The sequence below is a fragment of the Bidens hawaiensis genome, unplaced genomic scaffold (assembly GCF_021521415.1).
Source record: "Bidens hawaiensis isolate Kalapana, Puna unplaced genomic scaffold, B.hawaiensis_p1.1 tig00007801_1, whole genome shotgun sequence".
Lineage (NCBI taxonomy): Eukaryota > Viridiplantae > Streptophyta > Magnoliopsida > Asterales > Asteraceae > Bidens > Bidens hawaiensis.
The window spans coordinates 674529-695829 of record NW_027491542.1 but is presented as its reverse complement, the minus strand read 5'-3'; the positions used below and the strand labels follow the sequence as shown (position 1 = coordinate 695829).

The 21301-nt window shown below is 36.0% G+C and overlaps 2 protein-coding genes and 1 pseudogene across 3 annotated transcripts in view; 2 read left to right on the top strand and 1 right to left on the bottom strand.

The window, feature by feature from the left end:
• The first annotated feature begins 755 nt into the window (after window positions 1–755).
• LOC143636178 (uncharacterized) lies at window positions 756–1253 on the top strand. The gene has a single exon (XM_077103835.1). The coding sequence runs from the start codon at window positions 756–758 to the stop codon at window positions 1251–1253; it is 498 nt and encodes a 165-aa protein (XP_076959950.1).
• A 9133-nt stretch (window positions 1254–10386) lies between these two features.
• Window positions 10387–21301, top strand: part of LOC143636203 (WD repeat-containing protein PCN-like) — a 181410-nt gene continuing 170495 nt past the window's right edge. Inside the window, exons 1-9 of the mRNA XM_077103859.1 lie at window positions 10387–10653; window positions 10750–10884; window positions 11890–12193; window positions 12272–12335; window positions 12424–12537; window positions 12640–12917; window positions 12993–13564; window positions 14158–14582; window positions 14682–15023. Of these exons, the coding sequence (XP_076959974.1) occupies window positions 10486–10653; window positions 10750–10884; window positions 11890–12193; window positions 12272–12335; window positions 12424–12537; window positions 12640–12917; window positions 12993–13564; window positions 14158–14582; window positions 14682–14994 (2373 nt within the window). The 5' untranslated portion in view covers window positions 10387–10485 and the 3' untranslated portion in view covers window positions 14995–15023. The remainder of the gene's footprint in view (window positions 10654–10749; window positions 10885–11889; window positions 12194–12271; window positions 12336–12423; window positions 12538–12639; window positions 12918–12992; window positions 13565–14157; window positions 14583–14681; window positions 15024–21301) is intronic.
• LOC143636161 (putative (S)-N-methylcoclaurine 3'-hydroxylase isozyme 2) lies at window positions 17710–19983 on the bottom strand (annotated as a pseudogene). Its single transcript, XR_013154192.1, has 2 exons — window positions 18968–19983; window positions 17710–18391 (listed from the first exon to the last, which is right to left on the bottom strand). The product of XR_013154192.1 is annotated as a putative (S)-N-methylcoclaurine 3'-hydroxylase isozyme 2 (transcript).

Genomic DNA, 21301 nt, shown 5'->3' with positions numbered 1-21301 from the left:
AGTGGTTGTTTTATGGTGGCGTTTTGGAGTCATAATGTCTGGGAACACCGCCCCCCTAGTCATTATGGATGGCTTTTTGAACATGCGTTTCCTACATATCGCGCGTTTTGAGGGTTCATGTTATTTTAATTTAATTTTATATTTAAAAATGTAATGAATTATTATTTAAAAAACAAAAAAGTGTAAAAGCGATTGGACGCCACGTGGCGCATAACGCCCAGGGATGAGGCATTATGACTACACCCTCTTTTTATAAAAATTCATAACTCTGACTGGACGTCACGTGACGCATAACGCTCAGGGATGAAGCATTATGACTACACATGGTCTTATATATAACATAAATAAATACATCTTTACCTTTGAAACAAACAATATAATTACAAAAACAACAAAATATGAAACTAAAAACTAAAATACATAATCTCACATGTTAAAATATAATAATTACATTTTATATTTGTATCTTAGATCTGGATCCAGAAAATACTAGTATACTACTATAATATTATCCATCAATCCATCAAAACCAATATCTTTATATTAAAAAAAACACATAAAAATAAGGTGTTTTCCTGACACGAAAGAGTCAAACCAAAACCACGACTTCAACCCACTCGCCACCTATAAACACACCTTCTCCACCTCACCCACACACACACACACTTATTATTATTATTACATCACCACCGTTTCTACACCTTCGTTCATTCATTCATACATACATTATTAATATTATTATTTCATTCACAAACATGAGGAACAACCAGAAGAAGCTAATGATGAGAATCATCACAACACCATACCGAGCCATCTGCAAAGCCAGAGACTTCTACATCCGCAGCATCACCGACTGCGCCAACCACACCAACTACGGCGGAGTCGCCGCGGCCTCATTCGGAGCCCCGATATCCAGAACCAGCAGCACCAGTTCATTCGGGTCCAACACCGCCGCCGCGGAGGATCTCCGGGAACTCATCCGGGCAAACTCAACCGCCAGGATGGGTAATGTTGAGATCACTAGGGCTGACGTGGAGTTGTATGTGAAACAGTATATGATGACGACCAAGGGGTCCAGGAGAGTGCCGCGTAGCGCGAGTGTGGGCATGTCGAGGATTGATGAGGATGGTCCGGTGAGTTTTGCCGATGATGAGGATGTTGGTCGGAAAGTGAAGAGTGATCATTTGATGTTTCCGAGGAGCAGGTCTCATGCTGTTACAAGTAGTCATGATAAGTTTAATAGGTTTTCATGAGTACTTTGTTTTTTTTGGGATTTTTATGTTTTCTTGAATTTTAATGTCATGTTCATTTTGAGTTTGTGCAAGTTGTAACATATTGGCCGGTCTAGTTTGATTACTTCTCAACTCATCAAGTTGGAATGCACCTAAGGGTGTCTAGCTAGTTGTAGCATCATGTTTTTGACCAATTTGTTACCAACTTCTTTAATTTGAAACCATTTGATCATTTGAAAGGTAAGTATAGCATTTATGAAGTTTCACATTGAGGTTATTTTGATTGATTATATTTATATAATTAATATAAAATATTGATTTAAAATGTTTATAGGCAAATGGATGTGATATCTTAATTTTCAAAATTGATGATTATCTATCCTTCTTTTTTTCTAAAGAGCAATCATTTGGGCACTAATACTTCCACACAGTTAATGGACTTGTTAAATGTTAATCATGGTATATTTGGGTTAAGGTAAAAAAGAATATTTCATATGATTCAATCAAAATCACCATTTGGGTATGTTAAATCAAAATCACATCTATGCACATGGGTTAATTTGGGTAAATTTGGGCATGTTAAGATTAAAAACAATATAGTACTCAAATTAAAGAACACATACAATAAAAAATATTATTCATATGGGTTAATAATTTGGGTAAACTCCAATTAATAGAAAGTATCATTCGATCATATGGGTTTATTTTCGTTTACTCCAATTAGTAGAAAGTATCATTCATATGGGTAGGGTTGTCTAAACCGTTCGTCGCTCATTCGAAAACGCTCAAAAAATGCTCGTTCGATTTCCGCTCGATTTGGAAATGAGCTGATCGGATAGTTCGATTTGAAAGCAAGCCGAGCACGAGCAAAGCTTCGCTCGGTTTGTTTTGCTCAAATTATTTTTTTAGTTAGTAAAATTTATATATAATATATTATTTATATAATATACAAAATTTTAAGGATTTTTTAATTTTCTACTTTTGTGTTGACTTTAAAGTTTAATTTTAAATCCTAGCCACTTGTTCAATACTTTCACAATTCCACTTTTTCATAAACTTTCTTGTCATTCTATCGTTCAGTACTTCGATTACACATTTGAAAAACTAGCTACTGGTTCTCGTTACACTTGATACACGAACTATTTTTTCTAGTGTTAGGAGAAAATATCGACTAGGTATCTTCGCTGAACTTATTATGTACGTTTTATTACTAACTTTGAATTTTAGACATTTTAGAGTTGGAACTAATACATTTTATTAGTTGAAAGTTTTGAATTAATGATATTTTGGAGTTTAAGAATTTTAAATTGAAAATTTTGTACGAAACCAAGCCGCTCGATTTAAAACCAAACCAAGTTCAAGCATAAAAATATCGCTCATTTCTTTAAATTCAAGCTGCTCGGTTCGGATCGGTTTCAAACCAAACCAAGTATGAGCATGCCAGCGTTCGGTTCGGTTCTTGAACAACCCTACATATGGGTTAATTTGAGTATACTCGAATTAATATAGTACTTAAATTAGGGAACACAACATAAAATATCATTCATATGGGTTAATTTAGGTATTTAAACTTGATTAAAAACCATAACTATACAACGTGTTAGTTATTGATGATACGTTGGTTTCCCGCTCACATTTTGAATAGAAAATTCAACTTCATATTTATAGTCAGTATTTTATAGTTATTGATTTCCTTTTGTGTTGTAAATCAAATCCCTAAATTATGGGATTGATTATTGTATATATGGGTGTCTTGTAAATGAGAAATATACATCGGTTGTTTATACCTTCAATATGGTATCAGCCAGGAGCACATAAACCCTAAGCCACCATCTCCTTCCCAAAACAACTCCCTGAACATCGCTGCAACTCTATTAGCAGCACCATGGCTACCACGAATTCCACCTCCTCCACCACCATCGGCACCATCCCCCTAACTAACACCACTTCTCTCACTAGCTCTTATCACTCTCACTGCCTCCCTCAAGCTTACCGAAACCAACTATTTGAGTTGGAAAACTCAAATTGAGGCTTTGCTATATGCCCTTGATCTTTACAAATATATTGATGGCTCACTTACGGCTCCGGAACCAGTTGCTGACAAAGATGGGAATACCACACCACATCCCGACTATTGTGCTTGGTTTCGCCAAGACCGTCTTTTGTTCGACGCCTTAGTCGGTAGTTTATCCCCGTCTCTCGTCTCGTTAATCTCCAACGCCAAAACCTCCCTCGAGGCATGGAATATCCTTTCCAGTACCTATGCCTCCAACTCACGTGGTCACATCAAACAACTTAACTATCGCCTAAAACAGTCTTCAAAAAGCCCTACCCAAACCATTACCATCTGTCATTGAGTCTGTGAATGTCCGGGACACCCCTGTCACTTTTCATGAGAAACTCATTAATCATGAATTAACCTTGGCACAACAAAACCCTACTGCTCATACCATGCATCAATCCACCACCGCCTTTGCAGCCCATACTCGCACAACGCATAAACTGTGGAATACTCGAAACACCTCCTAGTCTGCAGGTCTCCTGCCCACTCCACACAGGAAACCAACGTATCGTCAATACATCAATTCACCTAGCCCAAACGAATCAACCATTCCCTTAACACCCTCTGACCATAATTACACCAATTCACCTGTCTCATTTGACCCAACCATAACTACCCTTAATACACCCAATACAAATCTCGTCTCTCCTCCCCATGCTCTCACTCGTAAACCGAACCCAAAATATCACAATGAAAATTTTCTTCTTTATAATGCTTCCTTTTCTCACGCCACTGGGCCTACGACAGTAACTCAAGCACTTAAAAGCCCTCTTTGGCGTAAGGCTATGCAAGATGAGTTCGATGCCCTGCAACGCAATGGCACTTGGTCCCTTGTTCCACCAAAATCTGCACCTAACCTTGTTGGTTACAAATGGGTTTTTCGAACCAAATTTAAACCCGATGGCAACGTTGATCATCTAAAAGCTCGTTTAGTGGCCAAAGGTTGTCACCAACGTCCCGGCTTAGACTATGTTGAAACATTTAGACCAGTTATCAAACCTGCCACTCTTCGCCTCATACTTTCTCTTTCCACTTCTCAAAATTGGTGTCTCCGTCAACTTGATATAAATAACGCATTTCTTCAAGGTACCCTAACTGAAGACTTTTTCATGTCTCAACCACCCGGCTTTGCCGACCCCTCCTTTCCCCACCATATATGTAAATTAAACAAGGCCATCTATGGCCTTCGTCAAGCATCACGTGCATGGTATGGTGAGCTAAAATCATATCTTCTCTCAGTTGGTTTTAAACCAACTATTTCTAATTCATCCCTCTTTGTCAATCATCTCACTAAATCTCCCATAAATCTTCTCGTTTATGTTGATAACATAATCGTCACTGACCCAGATACATCGCTCATAAATTGTTTCATAAAGTCTTTTGCTTCTCGTTTTTCCCTAAAAGATCTTGGTCCAATCTGTTATTTTTTGGGTGTTGAAGTTCTTCCCCATAAAAATGGTATTTTCCTTTCTCAAACAAAATATATTCTTGATTTGTCAAATCGAGCTAACATGAGTGATTGCAAACCAGCTACCACCCTAATGTATTTCTCGGACCATCTTACCCCAACCGATGGAACACCTCTTCCATCACCCACCCAGTATCGTGCCTTCGTTAGAGCCCTACAATACCTATCCCTCACAAGACCCGATGTGGCATTTACAGTTAACAAACTTTTTCAATTCATGCACTCTCCCACAAACACCACTGGGTTGCTCTTAATTAAGCGCTTGCTTCGGTATCTTCATGGCACTATCTATCACGGCCTAAGTTTTAGAAACAACTCTCCAATGCAGCTGCATGCTTTTACTGATGCTGATTGGGCAAGTGACAGGTCAACATACCGAAGTACCACTGGATACGTCGTTTACTTAGGCTCCAATCCAGTTTCTTGGAGCTCAAAACGCCAACCAACTTTAGCAAGGTCCTCTACGGAAGCAAAATTTCGGGCCATTGCATCCACCACAATGGAAGTTCAATGGCTCATATCTTTATTAACATAACTCGGCTACAAATCCATGTCACCCCAACCATATATTGTGATAATTTAAGTGCAACACACTACTCAGCCAACCCGGTATTTCATTTACGCATGAAGCACCTTGCTCTCGATTTTCACTTTGTACAAGAAAAGATTCAACAAAAGACGATACGGGTCACTCACATCTCCGGTGATGAACAACTTGCTGATGCGCTTACTAAGTCATTACTGAAACCACGGTTCCAGTACCTTCTATCCAAGATTGGACTTGTCTCTCGATCGTCCATCTTGCGGAGGCATATTGACGATACGTTGGTTCCCCGCTCACATTTTGAATAGAAAATTCAACTTCATATTTATAGACAGTATTTTATAGTTATTGATTTCCTTTTGTGTTGTAAATCAAATCCCTGAATTATGGGATTGATTATTGTATATATGGGTGTCCTGTAAATGAGAAATACACATCGGTTGTTTATACATTCAATATTAATTTGGGTTTTTCGTAAACAAAAGAGAAAGTGTCATCAATATAAAACTTGTTTTAAGGAAAAATGGATCCAAATGGATTAAGGATACACCACCTGCACTCATTGTTTGTCATCGTTCAAGAGTTTGTCTTCGTAAATAACCTCACTCCTAAAAAAGACTAAAGGCCACTACGTCACCTTATATGCATCACCATGAGTTTTTAAAGTCTTATTAGCAAATAAACCAATTAATTAAATAAAATACACATACACATCAGCTGTGTGACAAGAAAAATTTAAGATAAGATGGGAGATATTGTAAGATTAACTAAACGAATTTAAACAAGAGAAATTGTCTTGTCTTGGACCAGGTCTTCTGAGCCGGGTCAATCTGAGGGGCCCACCAAGTATCCATTTGGATTTTTTTCACTGTCCTGTACTTAATTAAGGTAACCGACTCAGCAACACAATGAAATACATTTAACCGGCGGCCATCTATGCTGCCAGGTGTTTGGGAAATTTCAGAAATTATAACTTGATTTTCTAAAAGTTATTTGCATTTTTATTTTTTAGATTAAAACTATTTGGTGGTCTTTTTAAATATCTCAATCGTAATATTTGAGTAAATTCAACGCTAAAGTAGGGCTGCCGTGTCCGGGGCTTTACACTAATTAAACTTTTCTTTTTGTTATAATTGCATGTTAACAAATTTTTGAGATTACATCTTTACTAACGGTACGTTAAGATCACAGTGTCTCACTTTGTTAGCTAGCTCATCGGGTATGTCCAGTTTGGAGACAATGTAAACAAATCATAGTGTGATTTGCCTACATACATATTAACGAAGAATGAAGATTACGAAGGCATTTAACGACCATATGCTGGTTTGATTTTGTGGTGGCATACCATTTTTCATGTTGGTTAGGGGTGAAAAAACGGGTCTTACCTACAACACCTGACCCCGCCCCGGTTAAGCGTATTCTCAAAACTCAAGAACTAACCCTGTTTTAATATAATCGGGTCGAGTCTTGTGGATCTCACTTGTCTCGCCCGGTTTGATGGTGGTGGTTGTATCATGAAGATGGAAGAAAACGGACGAGGTAGGCCGTTAGGGTCTTTGTGAATTGTGATGTATACAAAATTTAGTAATGGCCCAAATAGATTTTTGAGATGTTTTAAAGGTTAATGGCCCAAATTGATTTTTGATATATAAAAAATCATTTAAAATATATATGTTACTGAATTTTAAAATGAATGTTAATTTAGTTTTTCAAATTTATTTTTGTTTTTTTTTAAATTGTGTATTTTTCTTAATTAATAGAGAGTTAATTTTTATTTTATATTATGTTTCTTTTCGACATTTTTCATCTCATTTGTTTTATTTGAGGTATAAAACCTCTTTTAAGCTTATTTTCTCCTTTTAATCGAAGTAATATGTCCATGTAAACACATACTCCTTTAATCATTTTAACTTTACAATAATCCCAATACCATACATAGTTTAACATACACCCCGACCTTTGGTGTATCAATCACTTGATGCCAAGCCTATAAATACAATTTAATCCCAAAGGCCAAAACACATAAAAAAGAATATGTGTTTCCGTTGATATATGTATCGATCGGTCACAAATAGCCCGGCCTTAGGTGGCGTATGACATAAACTATTTGATAAAATGTTTTAATAAACTGTTATGCAAATTTGTAAAAGATTTTGTGGTGTTAAGTGACCCATATGTTGAAGATGCTGAAATCCATATAATGACTTACATGTTGCTAATGTTTGTGTTTGACCTTAAATGTTTAAAGGACGAGACCAAGCAATCAGGACGTGAAGTATCCTTGAATCACGTGTGAATAATTTATGTACTCTAAATATGAAACTTCGTTTACTTTTATCCTATAAATGTTGAGTTTGTACTAACTGGAAACTATTAAAGAGGTTGATGATGTCAACTAAGAAAATGGAAATAAAATGCAATTGGGCGTCTCCTTTATGTTGTTTGGTGGGCGATACGGCGATTCATATAAAATATGGTCTTCTCCTCGAATTAGAAATTGAAATACACTATTCTGAAAGACTTTATTTACTTTTTTTCTTATTGTATGGTGATAGAAATTGGAAATGTAAGGTTAAGTGGATCGAGTGGATTCAAAACCTTTTTTTTTTTTTTTGTAAGTTGTTTGTCTAGTGTCTTCCTAGTTGGTTAGTTTTAAAAAATTTTGTACAAGCCAAAAAAAATGTGACCATGTGGGATAAGGTGATGGTAATGGGTAATGAAAATGGTCTTTAAGAATGACAACTATTAAAGAATGAAAAGTTTTGGGATAAAGGACTAAGTTATGGGTTAAATGGCTACCTGTTTTGAATATATGGGTATCTTACATTAATAATAAGGGTGGCAAAACAAAATCCAAAAATCTAAATGGGTTGTTTTGGGCAATATAAATAACTTTTAATGGAACAAAATGGATCAAAATAATCTAGCAAGAAGGTCAAGATATGTTGAGAAAAATGCTAGTGACTTTTAGTTATAGGTTAGAATGAGTTTGTTTGTGGGTTAGAATGGACTAAAACAAACTATATCCAATTTTATTTCAAACAAAACCCATGAAACCGAAATCATTGAAACCGAACATATACCAAAACTGCCGGAAATGTAAAAAAAAAAGCAAAACCGAACCGAAAAATCAAACCTGAACCGACACAAAACCGGGTTTTTTTAATGAACGAGGAAGACGGTGAAAACATTTTTGTTATTTTACATTTTGAGTTTTTGAGTTATTATTTTTTTTTATTAATTTTTTGATTTTTTAGGGGTTTTTGAAACCCTTGTATTTTAACCTTTACTTTGGGTTAAGATGGGTTACCTTTACCCATCTTGATCCATACACACCTAAACTCTCTTATTTTAAAAAATCCATTTTGACCGAAACTCATTCTAACCCATCACCCAAAACCAACTCAACCCATTTATATTGTCACCTCTAATTACTATATTTTGGGTTATGACGGGCTGTAATGTTTTGGGGTTTAGGTAACTCTTTAATATTTATAACGAAGTCTGAGTTTATAAACAATATATTGAATTAGTAAAGTTGCAAAGGACAATGGCGTGACTTATCGAGTTATCTAACAAGGACAGTGGCATATACTATAACAGTTAATAACTTTAAACATACTTGTAAAAGCTAAACACTTTTTTTTAAAAAAAAAAACTTTAATATGTAATGAGTTGTGATGTTAATAAAAAGTCTTTTATTATGTATGTGATGTGTAGATTCAAGAAGTGGTATACTTTTGGGTTTCACATACCCGACTAAACTAAACAATATGTAATCAAGTCGATTAATATAATTGAAAACCAAGAATTAGCAACCCATATATATTACATGGGTTCACCATTGACATATAAGTTTTGAGATTAACCAAACTTAAACTCGTCGTAGGTATGATGCACGCTAATGAGATAGGATAGAGACAATGAAAAATCTGTAGGCACGTACTTAAGGAGAGAGAAACAACTTTTGCGAGTAGCGTTGTATTTATACTACTCCCATTGGTAATCTAATAATGAGATTGGTGGGTCCAAAGTTAAAAAAAATTGAAAAATAAAATTTATCAATCTAGATTGGCAATCTGGGTTGGTAGAGCAAACCCAGATTGCAATCCAAACTAACCTCCAATAACTTAATTATTCAATTAACTTTTAATATTCGAACTAAATAAAATAATTAAATACACGATATTTCTTAAAAAAAGTTATGAACATTCCGACATAAATTTTATTTAAAACGGACTTTGTTAAAAAAAATACTTTTTTTTAAGTTGGTATGGGTTGTGAATGCGTGTAAAAGATTGGGGTGAATTAAATTATATAGATTGAGGAGAGAGAAATAAATTTTATAATGTGAGATTGAGATTGTGAGATTGTTGATGGGGATAGTCTTAAGAAAGAAGTGTAAGTAGTGAGTAGTGGGGTGACGTGAATTTTTTTTTCCACACGTATTCATTTTTCATAAGAAAGAGTCTTAGTATTTAATTAAAAATGTTCTATAATTTAAAAAGGGGCAATTTGTGAATTAATTTCTTCTATAACCAAATGCCAATCGGTCTACGTACCGGTATCCTATGACTTTCCTTATTGTTTATTGAAGGTTGTGTGTTTAAATCTCACATAGAGCAATTTATTCCAAATTGATCGAAGTTTTCCTAGTTGTGGGTTTCCTTCAGGGTGGGTGGCCCGTGTCACTACACTATGTTATTCAGCACTGATCTATTTGTCAGAATGATCTCATGTTTCCAAGTGTTTGCTATTAAAAAAATAAATTCTAAGTTAAATATAAAACTTAATACTCTCATAAATGACATGTTTTTTTTTCTTCATTGATGACCTTTTTCTTTAATTGTTTTTCCGGTTAAACTTGTCACACCGCGCGTATTGCAGCGAGTTAAACTACGAAAAAGATTACCCTCATACTTTTGTATATCATGTAAAATCGTCCGCGTTCATTACACCTCGAAACACGATCGTTACGTTTAAACTTAAGTCATCTAATCGCAAATTTTAAAAGTCGAAGGACCTAATATTAGTTTGACAAAAGTAAGGCATGCTGATGTAAGCCCTCTATTTGTATGTATTCCAAATAACCACCCAACGATACAAAACCAACATTTCCTCTGGAGACACATAACACATTAACATTAGGGTTCAACCAAGCCAAAAGGCTGCGGCGGAGATGCTGGACTTCTACAAATGTAGCAGTACCTCCGTCGAATGGAAACCATCGCCAATACTCGCCTTAGCCACCAGCCCCGACGAGTCTCAGGTCGCCGCCGCCAGAGAAGACAGCTCACTCGAGATATGGCTTGTTTCCCCTGGCGCCGTTAACTGGCACTGCCAGCTGGTACACTCATTATGTTATTATTATTATTATTATGTTATTGTTATTTGAGTAATTGTGTAGTGGAATGAGGGTTTTGATATTATTTTGTGGTTGTAGACGATACAGGGAGACCCTAATTTGAGAATCTCATCGCTCGTGTGGTGTAGTTCGGGTTCCGGTGGCGGTAGATTGTTTTCGTCGAGTATTGATGGTTCGATTTCGGAGTGGGACTTGTTTAATTTGACTCAAAAGGTTTGTGTTTTAGGGTTTATATGTATTTATTTATATTATATTATGACATTAAGTTTGTTTTACTAGTCAATATGGATAAATCATAACAATGGATAATGAAATGATATATCTTGTTTTTGTTAGACCGTGTGTAGTGGAAAATGCCTTATGGGGGCGTTGTGCGCCATGTGGCGACGCGTCACCATAGTGGCATTATACATTATACACAAAAGGGGTGTAGTGGATAACACCTTTCCCAATCATTACCCCATTATTATTTAAAAAACAAATAAAGCAACGATAATCATCTCCCCTCTTCTTTTTTTTCCGGCACTTTCTGGGAAGCACACCCCACATCTAAACACCCCAAGGCGCCCGGGGGGAGGGTGTTCCTGGCGCTTTGGGTGGGGAAAGCGGCCTACTACACACGGTTTTAGAGGTAGAGGTGTGCATGTGTCGATTTTGGCCCAAAACCATATCCAAAATCGATTGGGTATGGCGATTATGGTTAATTGGTTTAAAGTTTATTTCCGGTTGATTTCGGCCTAAGCTAAAATTAGCTCAAAAAAGTATAATTGAGCTTTATTTGGGTCTGAAAGTTTGGCTTGAAACTTTTTACATGGAACAAATTGTTATTACACATGTTAATATATTACATAGCATTAAAAAAATTCATATAATCTAAAACATTTAAAAATACATTTATCTGGTCTGGTTTTGGCAGGTATGGAAACCTTGTTTACCTTAGCTGACCCACTTTTGTCGGTTATCAGAAAGTTGTTAAACCAGCTCACTGGTTTTTGGTATGGTTTGGTTATGTCGGTTACTTCTGTTCTGGGTCGGTGAATTTGGTTTTTTGCACAGTGCACACCCTTATTTTGAGGAAATGTTTTAGGGCTGTGAGAATTTGTTTCAAGATTCAGTTACATGCCAACACACTCAACTTCTATATAAAGTCTGCTTTTGTTGATTGGCTTACTGTTATAAATTTTGTAAAATCTTATTTTTAGCTGATTTCATTTGCAGGTTGTGGTAGATTCTATTGGCGTGTCTATATGGCAGATGGCTGCTCATCATTTGAGCAGGCATCAGTTAAATCGAAGGTCAGATTTGGCTACAATTGAGAACGGGCATGGATCGGATAAAAGTATAGGTGATGGTGATGTCACCAGTGACAGTGAAGTTGAAGCCGATTCCTTTGAGCTATATGAGGAACCGTTTACTTCAAACGCTAGTATAGCAGTTGCTTGTGATGATGGTTGTGTGCGACTATATAATATCTCAGAATCAGATAATCTAAATTACTATAAATCACTTCCAAGAGTTAGTGGTAAGATAATACCTTCTGTCACTACCTTTTTAGTTATATAATTTTTTATATTTATTGTCTTTTTCATTGTTTATATAGGGCGTGTATTGAGTGTCACTTGGAGTTCAGATGCTAAAAGGATATATTCAGGGAGTAGTGATGGGTATGCCTCTTATACCCTTCTGACAAAATGACACATGTCAATTGTTTTCCAAGTGGTTAACTTTTTTATATTTTATAAACATTTTTAGGTTCATAAGATGCTGGGATGCTAAGACATCTCATGAAGTATACAGAATCACTGTTGGTCTTGGAGGCGTAGGTGGTGGCTCTGAAATTTGTGTATGGTCTTTAATTGCTTTAAGGTAAACACCTTTTTTCTTTATCTGTGTATGCAATTTTGTATCCCATATAACTAATGTGTTGTTTAGATTAGTGATTTACTTGTTTTGTATATCTTCTTTTAGGTGTGGGACCCTTGTGAGTGCAGATAGCAGTGGCAGTGTTCAATTTTGGGACAGTTTACATGGAACTCTATTGCAAGCACATATTTATCATAAGGGTGATGTTAATGCTTTAGCAGCTAGTCCTAGTCATACCAAGGTGTTTTCAGCTGGATCAGATGGTCAGATAATTTTATATAAACTTTCCAAACCGATTAAAAAGTGGGTTTATGTTGGTTATTCGAGGGCTCATACACATGATGTGAGAGCCTTGACTGTTGCTGTACCCATAACCCGTCAAGGTATGTTTTTCTTTTTTCTTTTTACCTAAAATTATGTCTTGTAGTTTGACTTTTGTCACTTTATTATGTAAACAGATGTATTGCTAGAAGATAAGTCAAAAAGAGCTCGTGTCAAGGATAAATCTATGGATTTCAGTTACAAAAAGTGGGATCATACGGGAACCCCCATGCTAATATCAGCTGGTGATGACACTAAGCTTTTTGCATATTCTGCTAACGAGTTTACCAAATTTGGCCCACATGATATTTGTCCTGCACCACAAAGACCACCGGTTCAGTTAGTGTGCAGTACGGTTGATGGGTTTACTTATCTGCTTTTGGTCCAGGCTGCACAGTGGTTAGATATTTTCACTGTTGATGTGAAATGCGATGTTTCTGCTGTTTCAACTACTGCTTTGGTGGCTCGAGTTAAGAGCAAGGGTCTAAGAAAGATTGTCTGTAGCTCTATCTCACCTTCTGGAAGGTTCTTTGCTTATTCAGATGATTTGAAGCCTTGTTTTTTTGAGTTGAAGAAAAAGGGAATAGGGAAAACTGGATGGTCGTTAAGTAAACGAAAACTTCCTTCATCTTTACCCTCTGCACGTTTCATGGTCTTTACTTCTGATTCTTCTCGGTTAATGATTTCGGGACATGATGGAATGATATACGTAAGTAATCACACACCTGTTCTATGTATATATGCATATGTGTTAGTCCCATTAACAAACCGAATGTTCAGTGAACTCTTCGTGGACTGTGTGACAGGAAAAAAATAACATGATTAAAAAAATGTTCACATTGTTAAATTAACGAACATGAACACATGTATCGTTCGTGTATTTATGTTCTTGAACGTTAGGTTATGTTTGTTCACTCATTTACTTTTGTTAGTTTGTTTATTTACATTTGTTAATATATTCATTTAGCTTTTTAGGCATATTACAATTTAGTCTAGTTCTAGTAACTTCTTTGCCTCAATTCATTGTTCATATAAAAGTTTAATAGGTTTTAGCTCAGTGATGTTTTTTCATGAACCGCTCGTTTATACTTCAAACGAACGTAACATAAACAAACACGGGCACATTCAATTTTTCACCAAACGAACATAAACAAAACTTGGTTTGTTTAGTTGTTTGTATGATCGTTTGTTCAGTTAAGGTAAACAGACAAACCTGAACATGCTTCTTTCATATTTGTTTGGCTTGTTACAAGCTTATTACACACACATATATATGTATAACGTAGATTTATCATATTTCAGGTTGTAGATGCTGAGAGCTTGGAAATAAGTCAAAGGTTCACTCCGTGTCGTAAGGAGTTTAATGCGGACTCAGCACCTCAGCCTCCAGTAACCAAGATGTTTACTAGTCCGAACGGATCGTGGTTAGCTGCTGTCAACTGTTTTGGAGATATCTATATATTTAACCTAGAGACAAAACAGCAACACTGGTTTATATCAAGATTAGATGGTGCAATAGTGACAGCTGGAGGGTTTACTCCCCAAAACAGCAATATGCTGATACTATCCACGTCAGCAAATCAAGTTTATCTTTTTGATGTGGAAGCTAAGAAACTTGGAGAAACATTTGTTTTGCCACGAAGATATCAAGATTTTCCGGGAGAGGTTATCGGGCTCACGTTTCCGCCTTCTTCAAATACATCGGATGTCATCATTTACAATGCTAGGTATGTTTTTATGAGTTGTACATAATGCCATGTCATTAAATATATAATTTTATGTCATCATCCAGTTATGCTCTTTTAACATAATTTGTATTTTTTTAGGGCAATGTGTGTTATTGACTATGGAAAGCCGATTGTTCGAGATGAAGATAACGAGAAAGTAAACATTTATGATACAATATTAAAGAAGTTATACGGTCAAACAAACGGGAAAGCGAAACGTAAGTTGATAGAGCTCAAGGATGGTGAAAGTATAAATGAGACTAAGAGCAATGAATTTTGTGCGTTTAAAGAACCGGTTTTGTACGTTGGGCATCTTTCAAAGGGTTCGGTGTTGGTTATAGACAAACCATGGTTGCAAGTGGTTAAGAGTTTTGACGCTCAGCCGGTTCACAGACATATATACGGGACATAAATGTAAGTCCTGAGTTCTGACAAAAAGGTGTTACTAGAAGAGAGATTAGGTGTTACTAGAAAAGTTCAATTTTGGTCTCATTTTATTTGGTCAACCTGGGGTCAACGCATGTTGTGTAATGTGTCTGATAATCTTGTTTTCTTTAATAGTAAAATTCTTTTCATGTCGTTTATGATGACACTGTGTCAACTGGAAGTTTTGATCGCATGATATTTGAATCGAAATTTACTTGCATTACCGTTTTGATTATTGTCGACATCATTATTTTATTCTTGATTGACTCTTGAAGTTGAATTGATCTCATGAGTTTAGTTTGACAGCCATATTATGTTTGATGTTGTTTAAAACTTATGTTGTGTAGTCTGTTTTCACTTTTCAGTTCTAAACCAGATTTTGAAAATTTTGACATATGAAACATGAAGTTTACAAACCAGGTTATCCTTTATGAAGAGACTAGCATTGAACTATCTGAAAGTTGTTTATAATTCCTTGTATGCTTGATGTTTTCTTAGATTTATTTGATTAGTTTGTTTGTATTACGCATGTTCTAATTAAACCATGTTTTTTAATTTTTTGTTAACGATAAATGATTAACATGCTCATCGGAGCGTCTTCATCTGGAACAACTTTGTCTTAAGGGCTGATTGGTTTATTCAGAACTAAATGAGTCAGATCTGAATAAGCATCTGTCCCATTCAGAAACAACAGTAAGTCTAACAGTAAGTCTGAATGATTCATACATAATTTTAACCATTCAGATGTTATTTTGTTTGGAACCAAACAGTCTGAAGTCTGAATGAATCAGATGTTTACATCTGAATGGTTCCATTCAGATGTAAACAAACAACCCCTTACTCTGGATGAACGTTTGTTTATTTACCCGTGTTAATTATTCTTCATCCTAATGAGTGTGCTTTCATCCGGACACATGATTTTGTTTAGATTTGACCCAACAGACAATGTCAAATCTAATCAGCATAAATTACCTCAGCATCGAAACACCAGAAACTCAAGCAAACTCCCCTTTTCAAAATTTTGTATTTAAAACATCAAGTTCAAATGATTCATTTGCTCTCGTTGGCATTGCTACTTTGGTTATGTTTGTTTTTTGCTTAAAAGATTTGTAATAGGCTTATGTCTGCGAACGCGTAGACATAATTCTTTGAAGACAGTTTGTTCGAACAAAATTAACTCCTCTTTTCTTCGACCCGAACCCACCCGACTCAAAATGTTTGACGTTTTTAAAGGGGAGGGATTAGATGAAAATTCGATTTTTTTCAATAAATTTACCAGCCAAACACATTATGGATTTTCATATATTTTGAGAGGCGGCCTGATATTTGTGTGAGATTGAGAGTGAGAGTGATGCCTATATGGACTTATTGAGCCTCCTTATTTGACTAATTTTCTATTTGATGTTATCGCATGAACATTAAGTTAATGTTTCTTATGGCAAATTAATATATTTTTTAAGGAAGGAGCGAATTAAGTCCATGCCAAAAAGTTTCTAGATGAGGAAGTCCATGACGCCACTCCCTATTCACAAAGACGAACGAAGTTTGAAAAGGTTGACGGGTAGCCCGCGCCATCCCTTACCTTTTTTACAAACGTACATTTTTAGTGCAATTTCTTCTTCTTCGTTTTATGTATTAGCTACATCTGAAAAAAATAAATAAATTAGCTCACGCTACCTCTCAACTTTTCTTCTAAATACGATACTGATATTAAGTTGTGAATATTTACGAATCACCATCATAGCCTAAACTAAAAAGGGAGCGACAAATATTTCATTGCTAAACAAATTACACAACAAGAAGTTCCATCGGTTAAGGTAATCCCTCGGTAATCACTCGACTCGTATTCTCCTTTGGATCAAAAGCCATAAAACATCAATTTTTGGAACTTGGAAAAAAATAATTAATGGTGTTAAGTTTCTTTTAATAGGGTCCAATAAGAAAAAATAGGGCGACGGGTGGGAATGATGGTAAGATTTTTTTGAGGTGAGATTATTGTCGGCCAATTGCAAAAGGATGAAATTATTGTTAGTAGTCTTGTATTATAAAATCCAGAAAAGAAAAGAAATAAATAAAACAGTGAACCGGGCTTGTGTTTAACATAATTCCCTTAAACAGATTCGCGGTCTGTTCCCAGGGTACTCCGGTTCGAAGCAGAAGCGTAGCATTACCGTACTCGATCACTTGCATGAAATGAAACCGAAGAAGAAGTGTGTATCAAACTGGCAATGGTCATGGTTTTATAGCCAAAGAATCATAAACAATATAATCAATTATGATTGATGACCATTAAAGAATAATGATCCATTCGTGTCCGCGGGACGGGCAGGCACGCACGAGTTCGATGAATTTCTAGTCCAGAAACCCAAATTTGCACCCCCCCCCCACCTCTGCGTGCGCGTAGGACTTGTGATAAAACATATCATAAAGATTCAACTGAGTAGTAAAGGCTCTACCTTATATACCACTCTTTATTTTGTTCCCAATCCAATGTGAGACAACTTTTACCACTTCCTTATTCAGACTTCATTCACACACTTTACTTAAAACTTCCAACAATTATTACAATCCAATTTGCCTATTGTTATTGACATAAATAGGTGGAAAACAATGTAAAGTCGTGGACAGTGATAATATAGATTATGAACATGCCCAACAGTGATAAAATATAAATTCAAGATGCAAATAATATATATATTTAACCAACCAAGAAGATATTTATTAATTCATACAAAGTTAAAAGACAGCCAAACATTTTAAAATTACATGTGAATTGATTATTCCCTACGTTTGAAGATAATTTCAAGAGGTTTTTGTTTCTGTAAAGTCACACCAAATTTTTCAGCCGTGTCAAGTGTTGCTGGATCCTCACCGTTCGGAAGGTACCAATCGTAATCCAGAATCAAAGATGCTAACAAAGTATGCAAACTCTTAACCGCAGACGGTAAACCAGGACACATTCTCCTCCCACCACCAAAAGGTAAGAACTCGTAGTCATGCCCAGTGAAATCAATGTTAAAGCTAAGAAACCTTTCGGGTTTAAAACTATGAGGGTCTTCCCAAACTTTTGGGTCATGGTTGATCGCCCAAACGTTGACCCACACTTGGGTATTCTGAGGTATCGTATAACTCATAACGTCACAAGCTTCAAGGGATCGTCGAGGAATTAAGAGAGGAACAACAGGGTGCAATCTTAGTGTTTCCTTGATACATGCATTGAAATATGGGAGTTCAGAAAGGTTGGATTTCATGACACTGCTAGAGTTTAGTTCTCTTCTTAACTCCTCTCGTACTTTGCGCATGATCTTTTGGTTCTTTAAAAGCTCGGCCATAGCCCATTCGATGGTTGTTACCATAGTATCTGTACCGGCTGTGAACAACTCCTACATACATGTAAGGGTAGTTTAAAATTCAAGTGAACTGCGGTTTTCGTCACCGTGGTTCGTCCAAATCTGCGGTTTTAGTACAATAGTTTCAAATTTGCGATTTCCGTCCCTATGGTTTAATTTCACCTGCAATTATACCCGAATTCATTAACCCCGTTAAGTTTGGTAGTTAAACCCATCAGCGTGCCCCTCACGTGAGGGGCATTTTTGTCCTTTTTTCTCCCCAAATAAACTCCAGTCTTAATTCTCAAGCTCCCCCTCACGTGAAGGGCTGGGATGTATTTGGGGAAAAAAGAACAAAACTGCCCCACACGTAAAAGGCACGTTGATGGGTTTAACGACAAGACTTAACGAGGTTAATGAATTCGGGTATAATTGCAGGTGAAATGCAACGACATAGACTAAAATTGCAAATTTGAAACTATTGGACTAAAACAGTAGATTTGGACAAAACACAAGAACGAAAACCACAGTTTACTCTTAAAATTCAAAATATTGCATTTAAAATCATGGAAACATTGGATGTACTATAAAAAAGAAAAGATCTTAAATCAACTTATATAAAAGACTTACCATGAACAAGATGCCGCCTTGATCATCCGTGAAGTTATTTTCAAGCATTCGATCCAAGAAATCTTTTTCTTGGTCGGCCACAGCCCCGTACTTGGTGATTCGAGCTCTCCTTTCTTTAGCTATAGCCTCTAAATAGCTAGCCACATTTTCATACTGATATATGCAATCCTTCCTTAGCCCTTGAAGATCTAGGCCTCCAATTACGGGGAAAAAGTCGCTTACATTTGGTGCAGCCGAAATCTCTAATATCTTAAAGAGTCTGGATTTCATCATACGAGCAGTTTCTTCATCTTTCAAATCAAGAAAATCCTTGCTGAATAATATGTTGCTCAAAGTGTTAATCAATGTAGTAAAAACCAATTCCTCAACTTTCACAACCTTTCCTTGAGTATTATTCAAGAAATCTAGCATACGAGTCAACTTTTCGTTTCTCAAGTTTGTCTGTGCCTCTATTGCCTTAACCGAGAACAATTCAGCCCGACACAAGGTTCTACATGATTTCCAATGTTCATTGCAATCCCTTGCAAATACGACATAATAGTCCATGACACGTAGGTGAAGTGCATCAGGTATGGTGCGACCAGAAAGATGACGGTCTTGAGTCCTGAGAACTTGCACGGCTGCCTCTGGAGTAGAGGCTACCACAAGCTATCGAGTACCTAGACGCAGAGAGATAAGCGGGCCATATTCATTAGTGAAGTTAGCAGACGCAACATGAGGGTTCTTGGCCATTTGGTGGATGTTCCCAATGATCGGCCATGGTCGTGGCCCTGGTGGGAGATTTTTGACGGATGTGTAATGTTTGCGAGCCGCAACCAACAAGAAGAGAGGTATGGTTAAAAGGAAAAGAGAATATAAGAGATTGAACTCCATGGATAAGAAAGTAATTCCTATTTGATATGTTTGGTGTGGTTCCATTTGCATGTGGACATGAGTTTTTATAGGATGCCTTGATGAAAAGAAGCACAACATATCATAGAGCAAAAATTATTGAATGAATAATAAAGCCATCAAACTTTTCATTAAAAAATAAGTTAATTAATATAACTGATCATGACAATATAGAAAATACTCATGCATGTCATACAAGCATATAATATTTTTTTTGAAAAGATGGCATGAATACTTAAAACACTTTTATATTGATCATCATATTAAATTATAAAACACAATAATTAGATTTTAAGACTATGCCATATCTATAGTAGTAAACTGATGAGAATACCTAAAGTTTACTCCAAATTAGTGATGTAAACGAGTGGAGTCGAGAAGTTAAAAGTTCGAATAAAACCGAGTTTAAACAAGCCCGAGTTGAGTCTAACAATACACCCGTTTACTAAGGAGCCCGAGATCGAGACTTATATATCTAGTTCGACTAGGATCACAAATTTAGTGGGACTGTTATATTTATAAAAATGTAATATACGTTATTTAATATAAGTAGATGTATATGTGTTACCTAACATGTATACTGTAGTATACAAGTTGTCTTGATTCTTGAATAGTTATATCTTCCTTAATTCAAATAATATATGTTTGACTAACACCAAGTATATGTTTAAAAGCTCAAATCATAATAACAGAACATTTAACTAACTTTGTTAAACGAAAACAAAATGATGGTTGTTGAACTTGTCTTAAAAAAATGACGAGAAATTAATAATCCTAAAGCATTCCACTTTAAAGTAGTCAATTTTTCCCTCCTTTTCTAATATGGTATAATGGTAGAAAGTCTAAGTATTTTAATGGAAACTCAAGTTTAATCCTCACATACAAAATTTTGGGGAGAGCGTGGGTGACTCAATGAATAAATACCGAGATCTTTAAGATCTCATATTCGATCTTGAGGGCATCTGGGTTTTACCACTAATGGGTCTTTGGACATGTGGTTTCCCCGGAACTGGAGATAACTTGGAGACGCTTAAAGGCTCCGTACGACTGGTTAGCTGGTGGTGACCTTTTACCATTAAGTCACCACGTACGGAATACTAGATTCTCTATTTATTGGTCGTTCAAAAACTAAAGTCATTTTTCCTCAAGCAAACTAACATAAATCAAGATCGAATCTGACCAGAAACATCAACTTTTATTATTTTTAATTATGTTGAAACATCCAAATGATTTACAATGAAGTGGCAGGTAAGCGGGCAACAAGCTGCGCCGCAACACCCTTTTGGATAGCAAACTCAATCCTACTAAAAAAAGTTTCGATTCTTATGGGCCTATACGTTACTATGCGCAACTTTCTGAACCATATTCAAAAGGTCCACGGCATCCGGAGCTAAGAAACCAAAAGTGTCAAAGGCAAAGGGGATAAACACGTGTTGATTCTCC

What these genes read in the sequence shown, in the direction of transcription:
- LOC143636178 (XM_077103835.1), top strand. Translation starts at nt 756, where the DNA reads ATGAGGAACAACCAGAAGAAGCTAATGATGAGAATCATCACAACACCA.